Source organism: Orbicella faveolata, unplaced genomic scaffold (genome assembly GCF_042242905.1).
Source record: "Orbicella faveolata isolate gen_17 unplaced genomic scaffold, um_ofav_v1 contig_12, whole genome shotgun sequence".
Classification (NCBI taxonomy): domain Eukaryota; kingdom Metazoa; phylum Cnidaria; class Anthozoa; order Scleractinia; family Merulinidae; genus Orbicella; species Orbicella faveolata.
In genome coordinates this window covers 23,187,964-23,203,151 of record NW_028301539.1, presented here as the reverse complement: position 1 = coordinate 23,203,151, position 15,188 = coordinate 23,187,964, and the positions used below count along the sequence as shown (strand labels likewise).

Here is a 15,188-nt window from a genome sequence, read left to right as displayed (position 1 = left end):
TACAACGAAAATCCCGATACTTTAATATCTCAACTGTTTAAATTAGCATACTCAATTCAATATATAGAAAAAGACAATTACAACTTTTCCTTCGATTAATAGTTATTACAGTTTAATCAAGATATGAAAACGAACTGAGTATTTCTGTCGTCTGATAGTGCTTGTTATTTTACGTCACAAACCGCATACGTCTGTAATTAGAGCTATTCCATTAGTCTCAACAAGACTGATATTAAATATAATACTTTTGTATGTATAAGTTATGATTCCTTAAAAATATTATCTTTAATTCATGTACTGTTCAACAGCATAAAAGCCACATGACACACGGTCGCTTGGACTTGGGAAGACCAACTGGGTCAATTTTCTTCACTCTTCCTTTTTTGGTTCTTTTAATCTTTGAAAGAAAAGAACAAGGAAAAATGTGATTTGATATGATGAGATGTAACGTGATGTGTTGTGATGTGATGTACTTTATCTAACGTGACAAGTTAAGTACTAATGAACTTCATTGAAGCTAAAAGATGATTTTCTTGATGGAAAGCTAGTTTGATAAATTATAACAAGCAGTGATGAAACAATCGCTCTAACCTTGTGATATCAGATGGCGTACCGAACAAAATTAGTTCCGAGCAATAAGAAAGTAATAAAAAAACACCACTTATTAATTGTGTGTTGAATAAATATAGGTATCACTTCATAAGAAAGTAAAAACATTTCTGAAGCAATGTATAGTTGCTGGTAGTTCTAGAGAAAAAAAACAATACTAGGAATTTCAAGCTAGGCTTTTTTGGAGATACGTTTTAAGAAGGACAGGATATTATTCTTGTCTTACTTGTTCTTATTCGAATCCTCTGTTTTTCTCTTCAGAACTCTTGCCAATGGCTTGAAAAACGTTGGGTAAAGAGTAAACCAAGTAACTAATATAACAGGGCCCACGTAATAGAGAGAAAGCCACGCCTAAAGAACAAAAAATGAAAAAAAGAGACAAGCAAAGAGATGCTGTAAGTAAACCGAATTGCTCCCAGGAATATCCTAAAATAATCTTAATACCCGGCAAACATCTTGTTGTGAATTACAAAGGATTATTGCAGCCCGGAGTAAAGGAAAGTCTCATACGGCAAGGTTGGCCACCAAATCCAAGTCCTTTCCCAGTTTTATACCAGTTTTCACAGAAGATTTAAGGAAAACCTATCTGATCATATACCTTCCGTTGAAAATAGCATCCCTTTTCCAGTAGAAAGACTCCATCCAATGTCTATTACTCTGCTAATGATATAGACACATTTACTTATCTTTTCGTTTGAGTAACCTGGTTGAAACAGATGTTAAGTGGGTCTGTTCGAAAGGATTTTGGAAGCTATTTTCAAAGCCTGGATGACAATTCCAACCATGCCAATTCCGTATTTCACCTCGTGCAATACCGAACCATTTATACTTGTATACCTCCAGCCTAAGAAAAATAACCGTTTTATTCGGACGGAACCTCGCCGAATAATCCATTTCAGGATTACCCCCTCTCATTAAGTCTAGTAAAGTTAAATCTGCACCGTGGCTTTAGGGTGAAATAAGAGCTTACCTTCATCCAATTACACTAACAAATCTTTAATTATCCTTTTATCAACAAGATAAAGAAGAGCTTTCTACCTTCGAGACTTTCTTTATGTTACTTAGGGACCGTTCATTTTTTATGAGGGAGGGGGGCCTGGTGGGATTTGGGAAGCGCCATTTAAAAATCGCATGACCCCCCCTCAGCTTACCAATTTTTTCACATGGCCCCCCTTATAGCGGTCATTTTTTGGGATGACCCCCCCCCCAAAAAAAAAATTGAACAAACAATATTTAGATTTCAACTTTTTTAATATTTCTCTATTATCCCCCTACTTCACGTTATTGTGCTCACTATGAAGACAATATTTACAATCTCTATACGACAGAGAGCTGTTGTTTAAAAAGCGAATCAAAAGAAAGAGAAGTCAATTTCGGATCTCCTAGTTGTGGCTCGCCCTAGTTGGCCTCTCATTGGCATCTTCCTCATCTGAATTGATGAATGCAAGAATGACGTCACTTGAGTCATCGTCTCCCCCAGAGTCAATGGCATCACTGTCATACTCATCATTGTCACTTTCATCCCTTTCACTGCTATCAGCACTTGCCCTGTGGTCATTTTGTGTCGATGTCCTGGCATTTCTCAGTGTTGGTTGGCCAGCTCTGAGAGGACTCTTCTGCTGCAAGCGTGAATGTCTTACAATTGCCTTTACTTTCTCACTCTTGCTGCTTTTCAAATGCTGCTTCAGCCCGTGGTGGTTTGAGAACTTGTTTAGTTCTGGAACACGTAGCTTTTTAAGCTCGGTTAGATCTTCGCACAACTCAGTCCAAGGATAATCCTCCTCCCTACTTAACTTTGCCGTTTCTTTTGCTCTCTTTTTCCTTTTAAATTCCAGCACTTCAAGATGCTGAAGATAATCCACCACAAACTTCGATTTGACAATAAACTTATCCACAAATAGAGCAACGTTCTCTGGGTCAGATAAAACCAGCCTGGCACTTCCATGCTCTTTCTTCTTTATATTGTTAATCCAATTGGGGAAAGAGCGCATTACTACATGAGCATCATGAAAGAGGCTCATTCCAAAATGCGCAATAATGGCGAAAGCGACGAGTCGTTTAAGAAAAGGTTTACAGCTGAACGATCCAGGCAGTTTGACATCTTACAAGCAAAAGAAGCAATCTTTCTAAGTGCGGATGGCTGTTCAGAAAGGGCGAGTGAGTTTTCCATGCAAGGGTACCAGTTGAAGCCCAGTGATGGAAGAAAACTGAACTTCTCCATCAAAGAGCACAGAGCAATGGTGGAAAAGTTGAATGTCGTATTGAAAGATTTAAAGGAACAGGATTCCACACTCTTTCAGTCCAATGGGCTTGCTTTAAAGCAGGGCGGAGAATTTGCCCACAGTTTTAATGTAAAACAGATCAAATGTACAGAAGCTAAGTTGACGAAGGTCACGCAGGACATGGAAGCACTAGAAAATAAGAAGAGCAATTATAACAGCATATTCAAAGGTATACTCAAACAGCACATCAACAAAAGGAGAAGGAAAAAGAAAACCGCAGAAAGTCAAATGAAAGAAAGAGAAAGCGGACTGAAAACAACGTCCAACGAGTTTATGGAATCTGTGTTGGAAACCCGTTAGGAAATGATCTTCCACAATGCCTTGTGTACCCTCCTAGAACGGCCGTCCCGGAAGAGTGTCTTAAAGTTGAGGATGTTGCCACGTCGATATTTAGAAGAGATGGGCCATACATCGCACAGCTCTTGGAAGGGAATTATTTCACCAATGTTGCAAGAAGCAGAATCACCACCAACCTTGAGCGGGAAGTCAGAGATTATGTTTACACCTTCATGTACCCTGAAGAGTACACTCTGACGGAAAGCATTGCTGCTTCTTGCAGCATTGGTGAAAGAGACTCCCATAGCAGCACAGGCGGCGACGAAGAACTCGACGACAGCATAGATGAAGATGAGTGCCAGTGAAAGTTGCATTCGAAAATAACAGTGTTAAATACTTCTTTTCAGTAGTTACAAATGCCTTTTGTCGCCAAATGTTTTTTTAAAGCAGAAGGAAAGTTTGTAAGAAATTTGTATCCTGCCTTCTATGTTTATTCTATAGCAATTTTCTTGATATTCAAACATTATGCCATTTTAAAGTTTTACTAAAATATTTCACGTGACCCCCCTTTTCCCCTTATTTTTTTGGGATGGCCCCCCCTCGAAAGCCATTTTTTTTCGCATGCCCCCCCCCCCAAATCCCACCAGCCCCCCCTACCTCATAAAAAATGAATGGTCCCTTATGGACAAACATTTGATAGTCTCGTTTCAGGACACTGAAAGTTCCGAAGATGTCGATTACATCCGGGAATTTACCTTGTGAGTAAAGTCCAGTCTCCGCAGCAGGAACGGAATCAAGAAAAACGCGACGCCTGTCAGTCGCAAACAAACACCCAAGAGGATGATGGGTATCTTCAATAACGGCGGGAAAGCTGCGAATGGCGTCTGAAATACACGACGACAAAGCCCCAAGAGCTGGATGGAAAAGAAGAGAAGATAACAAGAAGTGACTGGTTATTTCACGTCTTTACGACAAAAAAGGCAATTGGCGTCCGTTTGTTACCGGAAATTCCTGTATGTGCGCGAAAAAATAAGATCGAGTAAAATTAGTTGCGAGAGTGTATGCGAGACGAAGACTTGCGACATCGTGAATGGCGAATGATCGAGAATAAACAAAACTTCATGTTATTTTGGAGAACACTGTTCGACAAGGGAAACGTTCTCCAAACGTTCATTTGAACGCCGAGTAAACTGATCATAACACCACTTAGCAGCTTCAGTGTGGATGGAGCACAATGGCCTTACTTTATTGGTTTATAATACTACGTTTTCCTCACTTGCTGCTCCATAACAATGATAACGAACTCTCCAATAAAACACAGGAAGAAGCCGGGAGCGATACCGTGCCACAGCGCCACAAAGACGAGCGTTAAAAAGTGTGAGAGAAGTTTATTTCCAAGGAAACGGAGCCTTTTGTACAAATATCTAGTGAAAAAAAAAGATGACATTATCAGATTCTGGAGATCCTGGAAAGCTGCAGTGATCAACAATTAATTCCTCTTTGCAATATAGGTACATTATCAAGCAAACAGGTGAGGAGAATTAAGGAAACCATCTTGTTAACCATATTAATGTTAACCATTTTAACCATGTTGATGTTAATCATGTTAACATCAAATTCTCAGAAATGACATTAGAAAAAAAGGATGGTGAAGAAGAGGAACGCTAACATATAATAAAAATATAATAATAACGTCTATACAGTGGGGAGAGGAAGGGGGCAGGGGCGGTAAAGATGAATAAGAATAAAAACAGAGTTAGATTCGATAATTTTTGCCGTAACTGCGAAAAGGCAGCAACTATAATTTCGCTTTTGATTGGTTAAGGACAAACTTTATTCTGAATGGCTAAAACTATATCTTGTCCATCAAAGGACTGAAAAACCAAATGGTCGTGAGTTTTAAATATCCTGCTATTACTTCCTGCCAGAAAACCTCCAGGTAAGAAAGCGACAGCTAAAAATAACCATATCAAAATTTGAATCCAGAAAGAATATTCGCAAATATTGATGAAGGACACTCTCTTACCTAAACATCCACTGATTAGTGTTCAAATTAAAAGCATCTATAACGTGCTAGTGGGAAAACAAAGGGAAGACTGTTAGGAAAAGGAAACATGATGCAAATGTCACTTGAGAAGGTAGGTACATGTACACAGTAAAGGGCAACCCAATGATTGTCACAAAGAAATAACTTGTCTTACATGTAAATGATGTATCTTGGAAGGTGGTCTGGATGGGGTTGCTGTAATTTCAGTTATCAGTTAAATTTCGATGATTTTTTCAGCCATTAGTTAACATTTCAGACCATTTCTAGCCAAATTTTTCAGACCTCGGATCTCAGCAATCAGTGGAAAAAAGCCTCATTTCTCAGCCGACCGTCAAAATTTGACCAATTCTCAACGTACATGTATATTGGTTAAACCTTATCCAGACCCTCTGAAAAGAAAAGTAAGAGCTGTTAAAGTCGTTCTCGTGAAATCCATTATTCTTTGCAAAGGTGAAGGGAAAGATAAGCCGCTAACCTATGGCATGGGAAATGAGTTTGGAAAAAAACGAGCAGACAGACCAGACCCATTAGCGCTGTGTATCTTTTAGTTTCCTTGGAGACCATTATCTGTGGCATTTCCCTTCTCCTCGAGCGGCTGCGAGAAAGGTTTCGTTTATGTGCGGATAATTCGTTCATTGCTCGTCGGTGATTAATGATTGGTTTAATACCTGGAATGTGTAAGCGGTTTCAAATAAAAGTAGATGGACATTGCTACATCCATCCCATCGGACTACACCATCCTCTGAGCGGCCATTATAACCCAAGCCTGATATGATACAAGAACCTTCCTGTCATGACAGCAAACAAACATTGACAATGAGAACTTGGACAAATACGGTGGTCACTGAGCTGTTGTACAAACCCGCCTTATTACTACATTAACACTTTTAAAGCCATTTTCCTTTGACCCGACCAAAAGATCAGCAAGGAAATTCCATGTTTAAGAAACAGTCAAATGAAACTAACTCCCTCTTACAGTTACGACAATATTTTGATGGCCTGGTGTATAGATTTTTCACTGTTATCCACAGTTACAGAGTGATGAAATTCAGAAATTTGTAAACAAAAATACAATGGGCTAATAACAAATAGAATTCATTCCCTCATTTAGTTACTGGCGCCGGTCAACATTAGCATGAGGGATAATGGTCATAAGTTTTTGTTATGTATGATGATTGTTTCTGCGTGTTGCTTCTCGTTGAGAGTGGAACAAATATCAATGGAATAAATTCAATAATTAGAGCGATTGCAAACAGGGTCTTGTCTCACGTTTGCTGATTCAAACGAACAATTTCATGACAAAGGTTGCAATGGATATTGATTATTTCATTTATCAGCAGTACTTACAGCTATTAACCAGACTGCTTGGTACTTCAGAACACTGGCTTTGGTAGTTCCAATGGCGTAACAGAGCTTATAAAAGAACGACTTGTGCTGAAAGAGAAAATAAACAGGAAAAGAGTTAATTTTCTTCCGAAAGAATAAAAAGAAACAAAATTTCTGCATAAAATTAGATGCATTTAAGGGGGCTTGCAACAGTTTCCAGCAGTTTTCAGCGCATCTTCTTTGATGAAACAATGTTACCACTCTTTTTCAGCTGATATCAACAAAACTTATCTAGTCATTGGCTAAAATGTTATGGTCATTTTCGTGACGCAAAACATTACTTTAATAACCCGTAAAAACAAGCTTACTTTTAGCTTCAAGTTTAATTTTAGCCACTCTTTAATTTTAATTTTAGTCTCTCTTTTTCAGCAGATATCAACAAAACCAATCTAAACATTGGCTAAAACGTTACGGTCATTTTCGTGACGCAAAGATTACTTTAATAACCCGTAAAAACAAGCTTAATTTTTACTTTAAATGTTTACAACTCAAACACGAGTCCAATAAACCCCCTTTTTACTATCGATTTGTAGTTAGAATGTTAAAATATAACTTTTAGCTAATTTTTAGAAAAATTGTGTGAGGTGTTCAAAGCCACTTTATATTTCGGAAATTTGAGGTGGCCACAAAACAGCTACCTCAAATTTTAAAACCATTGAATTAAACGTTGAGTCATGTCGTGTTGATTACAATTCAATAATAAAAATGGGGGTACCGAAACCCGTTTTCGAGTTATATTTACTTTAAGCTAAAATAAAGGGTGTTCATAACAAGTGACACTATTGCCAAGGTAACTCGTAACGCCAAGAAACGGATCATAGCTTCTTCACAGCGTCTTGGAACTTACATCATACTCTTCGGTTATAAGAAAACTCTCTTTAAATTTCGGCTGCAGTACGGTGTACAAGGCCAGATAAATCAACCCGAGTGTGAAGCGCCTAACACCAGCTAAAACCCTAAATAAAACACAAAATAAACATTATCACAGACTAGCATAGTCAACGTCCAAGATTTAAGGATGAGTCACTGTGTGTATACAAGACAAGAACACGGTATGTCAATACATGTCTAAGATATATTAAATTTGAACTGCGGAGAAAAATTTAAAGACGTGAATGATCATTGCAGTTATGTACACAACTGAAGCTATGTAGACAACTTACACCTGAGAAAAAACAATTCAGGTTTGAACGGGATTCGAAATCATCACCTCTGCGATCTCTTTAATTAGATGTAAAATATCAAAAACGAAAGACCGTGTTTGACTACATTTCCAAACACTGAGAACAGAGTTGAAAATACGACGCGTAGCGGAGTATTTTTGACGAACTTCAAGGTGTTTGGAAATTTGGTCAAACACTGTCTTGAGTGCTTGATATATCTTCTCAATCAAAACTTAAATTAAGGAGAAAATGGAGAAAGAAAATCGTAAAAATCTATGCTAATTAAAATCAGATATCCAAACACCGTCACGGTCATGATTTCCTTTGTTTAAACGTGATGAATTATTAATGAGTTTAAGAAGGTCACATAATCTTTTGGAGAGAGGGTTTACCTTGCTAAAGACAACTACAATCACACTCGTGATTGGCAAATCTGACTTCTGCAACAAAGTTATTTTACAATCATTAAAGACCGAAACGAACTGCAATCGGACCTACCACCATTGCTAATACGATTGAACCAAATAAACGTGCTCACCGAGAATAAGAGGCATCGTCTTTCTTATCAATTAGCTTCCCTTCTATCAATGCTAAGTACTTTTTCATCGGAAACTGGAAAAAATAGGTACTGAAATGAGACATTCCAACTAAAGATATAATTCACTTAAATCGGACACAACGAAAAACAAAACGCAAAAACGAAGAAATAAAACAAAAACAAAGAAATCTCGCGTTACCAACATAACAATCAAACACAAAACAAGCAAAGCGCGCATCACTAACGCAACAATCAGACAAAAAACATAGAAAGCAAGCATTACTAAAGGGAAAATCAAACACAAAACAGAGAAACAGGGCATCACTAACGTAAAAATCAAACACAAAACAAAGAGAGTGCGCATTGCTAACGTAACAGCCAAACAAGAAACACAGAAAGCGCGCATCACAGGAACAATCAAACACAAACAAAGAACGCGCGCATTACTAACGTAACAACCAAACAAAAATCAAAGAAAGCGTGCATCACTAAGGTAAAAACCAAACAAAAAACAAAGAAAGCAAGCATCACTAACGTAACAAACAAACACAAAACAAAGAAAGCGCTCATCACTAAAGGAACAATCAAACACAAAACAAAGAAAGCGAGCATCACCAAAGGAACAAGCAAACACAAAACAAAGAAAGCGAACATTACTAAAGGAACAATCAAACACAAAACAAAGAAAGCGAACATTACTAAAGGAACAATCAAACACAAAACAAAGAAAGCGAACATTACTAAAGGAACAATCAAACACAAAACAAAGAAAGCGAACATTACTAAAGGAACAAGCAAACACAAAACAAAGAAAGCGAACATTACTAAAGGAACAATCAAACACAAAACAAAGAAAGCGAGCATCACTAAAGGAACAAGCAAACACAAAACAAAGAAAGCGAACATTACTAAAGGAACAATCAAACACAAAACAAAGAAAGCGAACATTATAAAGGAACAATCAAACACAAAACAAAGAAAGCGAACATTACTAAAGGAACAATCAAACACAAAACAAAGAAAGCGAGCATCACTAAAGGAGCAAGCAAACACAAAACAAAGAAAGCGAACATTACTAAAGGAACAATCAAACACAAAACAAAGAAAGCGCGCATTACTAACGTAACAATCAAACAAAAAAAAAAGCACGCAACACTAACATAACAATCAATCACAAAACAAAGAAAGCGAGTATTACTAAAGGAACAATCAAACAAAAAAACAAAGAAAGTGCGCATCACTAACGTAACAACCAAACACAAAATAAAGAAAGCCCGCATCACTAATGTAAAAATCGAACACAAAACAAAGAGAACGCGCATCACTAACGTAACAATGAAACACAAAACAAAGAGAGCGCGCATCACTAACGTAACAACCAAACACGAAACAAAGAGAGCGCGTATCTCTTATGTAGATATATAATAGACAAGGAAGCGCGCATCACTAATTTAACAATAGGGGGATCGAATGGTCCCATTCAATTTTAAAGTGCTCGCAAAATTTGGCCTTTGCACGAATTGCTCGCAAAAAATTAGATGAGTGCTCGCTCGCTCGTGCTCGCAAAATTTTTGCAAGCGCTCGTATGCTCGGATTCTCGTTAAAATGTGCTCGATCGCTCCACATTTCGTGAATCATGCTTCAAAGTCCGGTAGCTTTTAGCTTCTTCTCGTGGTGTGTTCACAGCTTTGGGTTACTGGTTGGGTTAGGAATTTTTAGATGTCCTTGAGCGCCTGACTCACGTGAAGCTACGTGACGTAACAAGGTATTATTGGCTGTAAGGTTCTGGGATTGGTTGAACAGCGCTAAGATCTTAATGTTTTACCTAGTTTTGTGCCTACTACCTTTTTGAGTGGTGTCAGCCAGATTACTTGGCGTAAAGCAACGTTTCCTTTTTTAAAACAAATAAGAGATTCCGGTTACTGCAAAAGTTACGAGGTTCTCGCTGCTCGCCATATGTATTTTCTAAAGTGCTCGCTGCTCGCAAAACAAATTTAATCACTGTTCGCGCTCGCAAAAATAAACGCACTGCTCGCCTGCTCGCAAAGACCATTCGATACCCCTGACAATCAAACACAAAACAAAGAAAGCGCGAATCACTAAAGTAACAATCAAACAAAAAACAAAGAAAGCGCGAATCACTAAAGTAACAATCAAACAAAAAACAAAGAAAGCGCGAATCACTAAAGTAACAATCAAACAAAAAACAAAGAACGCGTGTGCATCACTAACGTAATCATATCGCTCTTATAAATTGATTATTCAGCCAATTCAATTAGCTCGATTTTGGAAAGATATCTATCGTTCTTTACCAAGGACTGAATTATAAACAGATAGAGACCCAAGCCTGCTACAGAAGCTACAAAAGTTAGCATGAACATTTCAACAAACTAATTAGAAAACAGTCCTAAGAAAATACGCGCGCTGATTGGTTAAAAATCGTGTTCCTATAACTCGAAACACAGAACTAGCACAAGCTGTTGACGTAATGATGGCGTGTGCAAAGAGAATTTACATTTTGATGATCAAAGTAAACAAGCTGTTTTTCTTTTTTTCGTCGCGGTGTTTTCTAAAAGAAATAGAAGACATGTTCTCCGTGTTTCTATCGAGTTATAGAAACACTCGTGAAAGTTTGGGAGAACTCGAAAAAGCTGTGGAAACACTCGCCTGCGGCTCGTGTTCCCACAGCATTTCTCGTTCTCCCATACTTCCACTTGTGTTTCTGTAACTCGATAGAAACACGGTACATGTTTTCTATTTCTTAAATATTACTTCTTACCTGAGGACCGACAAGAAATCCTCCAAAGAAATACGTGTAGCTGGCAATCTACAGGACGAAAAAAAAACTTAAATAAGGAGTAGTGATGCTCATATTACATGTTAGGTAGGACCAACTGAATAAGAAGACACCAAATATGTGCACTGTATTGGTAATTCTAGCGAAGGAAGCATCGAACTATCCGAATCAATATAATTATTTTCCTAATTCATTCATTCATTCGTTAGTTTGTTTGTTCGTTCGTTCGTTCGTTCGTTCATTCATCTGTGGGACGTTTGCGCAAAGAAAGACACCACAGACCTTCTCGTTCCAAGAGACATTTTATGAATTTTAACTCTTCGTTATATATAGCCACTGTTACAAAAACTGGGGAATACGAATAATTTTTGAAGACGTTCTGGACAAGTAAAAGTGAATAATTTGCTGATTGCTCACCAACAACGAATTTTACATACCTCTAACAACGATGGACAGTGACAGATGGCAGTTCTTTTAAAATCCTCGGACAATTTCCTCTGAAAACATACAAATGATCAGGACTTACAAAACGTGGAACAAGAACTCATGATTTATCTCTGTATTGGAAGTCCTTCCACCTTTAAACTCTTTATAGAGATTAAGTTCTTGTAATACCATGTTTGGGTTTTATACCTCCGTGATGAAGTAAAAACTTTTCTTGCTTTGTGCAACCCTTTCCAACTTACCTGGTCTTGATGTCCATCATAATAATCCCACGCTAAGCCTGTGAGTGGAGATATTGCAGGGTTATATATTGTAATGTTACATATCGAAAAAAAGATTAATGACAACAAAGAAACAGGTAAGAAGGCTTGCCGTAAATAACAAAATTTAGCAAAACGTAACGTGGAAACAAACAGCCAAAAAAGGAAATTAAGATGCCGTGCACACTGTAACAAACGTCAGAGAGAAGAGGCTATTACACTATGGGTCTATGCACCATATGGTTGCTATGCTAGCTGAATGTCTCGTATTAGAGATGTCGCTAGCTTACCAGTGAGACGAAGACACAAGACACAGTGAGCTGTTGTCCATGACACGGAGTAATCTTGCGAATAAGACTTAAACGCATATCCAATTATCAGATAACCCTAAAAAACACACACAAAATAATATTGTCTGAGTTGTCCGTAACAATTACTTGCCCCATCTTGTATTCACGCCTTCAATCAAGATAATTACAGATGATTTTAAATCTTTCAATTCAGTCCCATGTCCGACAATTGGCTGATGCTGTTATAAGTCAATAGATTATCCTCTGGATTTGAGGCTTACCACATTCAAAAGAAACATCAGGATAACAGTCAAGGTTTGTGGACCACCCACTCGAAGTAACAAGTAAGCCAAGAGAACGTTGAACACGGAGTGGAGACATGACCAACCTGAAACGACAGGAAAAAAGCGTGTCTTATTTCCGAAAGAACGACCCTTGTTACTTCCGGATTAAGCAGTCGTTTCAAAGGGCCGCGCCTATCGTTGGGGTAGGGAAATGGAGGAGGGAATGGAGGGGGGGGGGGTGGAGGGGGCAATGGAGGAGGGAATGGAGGGGGAATGGAGGGGGGAATGGAGGGGGGAAAGTAGGGTGGAATAGAGGGTGGAATAGAGGGGAATGGAGGGGGGATGGATGGGGGGATGGAAGAGGAATGGAGGGGGAATGGAGGGGGGATGGAAGGGGATTGAGGGGGGATGGAGGAGGAATGGAGGAGAAAAGGAGGAGGGAATGGCAGGGAGGACGCTTCTTTCGTGTAGCTCAAACGAGTACCATATGTTTGCCGACATGTAATGACTTTTTTTTTGCAATACATAAGGGGTGATTGGGTGATTGGGTGAATCTTGCCGAAGAGGAATCCTGGCGGTGCCACATCAATGTTGACCGCTATATTGCTTTGGGAATGAGGGTCATCTGTGTATAGTTTGTTTTATAGAATGTTTCAATTTAGTCAAGTTGCTTTGGAAGTTGTTAATTTCAGAGTATCGTTACTTTCGAGATTTGCAAACGACTGAAATTTTATGGCCACTTTCGAAATTCCGTTTAATACTATCGGAACTTTACGGAAGTTCATCTGCCGTAGACTGCGGTCGAATTTTTAGCAATAACAAGTAAATAAAGAAATAGGCAGTAAACAAATATATAAGTTAACAAATAAAAGCCACACAAATTGCTCTTATTGTACCTTATGACAATGATGGCGTAACTTGCGTGACACGTTTGACATGGTCACTTTCACATTAAAGCCGGTTAAAGTTTCCCTTGCTTTATAGCCGATCTTTAACACCATTTTAGTTTACTCACCGAAGCAAAAGAAAGCCAGTGCAAGTCCACACACACTGATAAATAGGTGCTACAAGGCAAATTAGAAAAAGCTTCAAAACAATACAATAGCTGGTGATAGCTATAAATATTTATTGCAATTAGAACTGATATTGTATGCTAGTTCTCACCTGAATAGAAGCGTTCTTCCTGTAACAAAAGGCTCGATAAATAAATGCCAGAGGCAAACCTAATGAAAGAGGTGCATTGAAATATACTGAGTTATTCCATAGAGATTGGTAATCTTTGTTGGAATGTAAAAAAGCACAAATAAATCGGCTATTGATAGTCCAAACGTTTCAAGTAAATCACTTGTTTCCCATAAGAGATGGAGAGAAAGATTTGTTGATTTGTTTTGTGCTGAGTTCAATATCGTGACCCTTCATATGCACACTTCAATCAGTGGTAGGTCGCGCGGGTAGTGGCAAATCAAAAACATTGCCCCAAGCCGTAACTTCACCGTATAAACTTGCCGAGATTAATTATGACATGTATTTTAGGCATACCTGAACTTAACATTCTCGCGGGATAGCTGAAAATTTTACCGCGTACGCTGAATACGATAATCTCACTCTTGAATGGAAAATACGCAGTGACACAACACACACTCGCTTTCGCATGAGTGGTATTGGATAAACAATATTGTTAAGGATCTTTAGGTGGCACTTTTTTTCACTCATAGTTACGTCTCTATTTTGCCTCAATTTTAGAGTCCTCAGAGTTCGTGCGATTAAGCCCTTAAAAAATACCCGTTTAAGACATGTTATTTGAGTCACCAAGTTCAAATTTATTGTAACTGTGCGAATGCCGAATTGGGCGATTGTGCCGAAGGAATCATTCTTCGAAGCCATTCATCCCTAACGTCCTTTTATTAGTCGTGAAAGGAACGGTTGGTTCAAGGTCTCGGTCTTTATTAGGCCTAGACTCAACAAACAAGGAAGTTTATAAACACAAACACTGCTGTGAAATACGTACCTGCCAATAAGCTGATCATAAGTCGAAGAACAGATTCCATAATTCCTGCCCGCCTCGCTACAACAGTTATTACATTTTCAGTTTCGCTGCTTGCCTCCATTTTCTGTTGTGGATGTATCTAAAACGCCAACTATCGTTGTGATTGCGTGGCCAGATGCTTCTAGTTGTGTTCGCTTCGAAGACAAGAATGAACCGAGCAACAAGCCTGTGCGCATAAATTACGTAACTGATCTTTGAATTTTTCAAAAGGTTTCGCGCCTATTTTGTTTATGTTTCTGTCACGCAGTTAGTTACGCGTCACGTTCCCTATGGCGAAAATGGCTTATTTTTTACGTGTCGCAGCTTAGCTTTCACTTGCTCAAAAGTATGTTACAAAGAAGAAGTTTTGCCAGAAATAGGTCGCCAAGATCCAAGATATCTTGATACACATTACCCCTGCATGTATCGGTTCACAAATGCGGAAGGGCAAGCATGGGTAGATTATAAATAACATTGACTCCTGCATATTTAGCGAACATTATGCTCAAAACCACAGGCGGCCCAGACGTTGAATACGATTAATATGTGACATTATGCTGTTGGCGATTGCGTTACAATTTTAGCCGTTTCTAAGGCAATTTATGAGAATGCTTCGAAAATTACTCTAAACTCTACGTGTAGAAAATAATTTGAATAAAATGGCTTTCCTTATGTTTGCACTGCGTTATTTTGATGGCTCTGGGTTCCTGGAGGTGGTTTAGAGCCATTTAGGCGAGTTTTACTTTTTCGTGGTTTGCTTCCCCTAAAGATTCTGCAGGCTACGTT

At 38.5% G+C, this 15,188-nt stretch overlaps 1 protein-coding gene across 1 annotated transcript; it reads right to left on the bottom strand.

Annotated features, from left to right (window-relative positions):
* On the bottom strand, positions 1-14,834 carry LOC110041640 (lysophospholipid acyltransferase 5-like). The gene is made up of 17 exons (XM_089282910.1): positions 14,385-14,834; positions 13,541-13,599; positions 13,392-13,440; positions 12,374-12,480; positions 12,093-12,189; positions 11,785-11,822; positions 11,536-11,595; positions 11,081-11,128; positions 8,302-8,375; positions 7,448-7,556; positions 6,562-6,648; positions 5,883-6,002; positions 5,194-5,240; positions 4,444-4,591; positions 3,923-4,081; positions 836-960; positions 1-397 (listed from the first exon to the last, which is right to left on the bottom strand). Exons 1-17 carry the CDS (start codon positions 14,482-14,484, stop codon positions 370-372), a joined length of 1,455 nt encoding a protein of 484 aa, XP_089139036.1. The 5' UTR covers positions 14,485-14,834; the 3' UTR covers positions 1-369.
* Between the last annotated feature and the right edge of the window lie 354 nt (positions 14,835-15,188).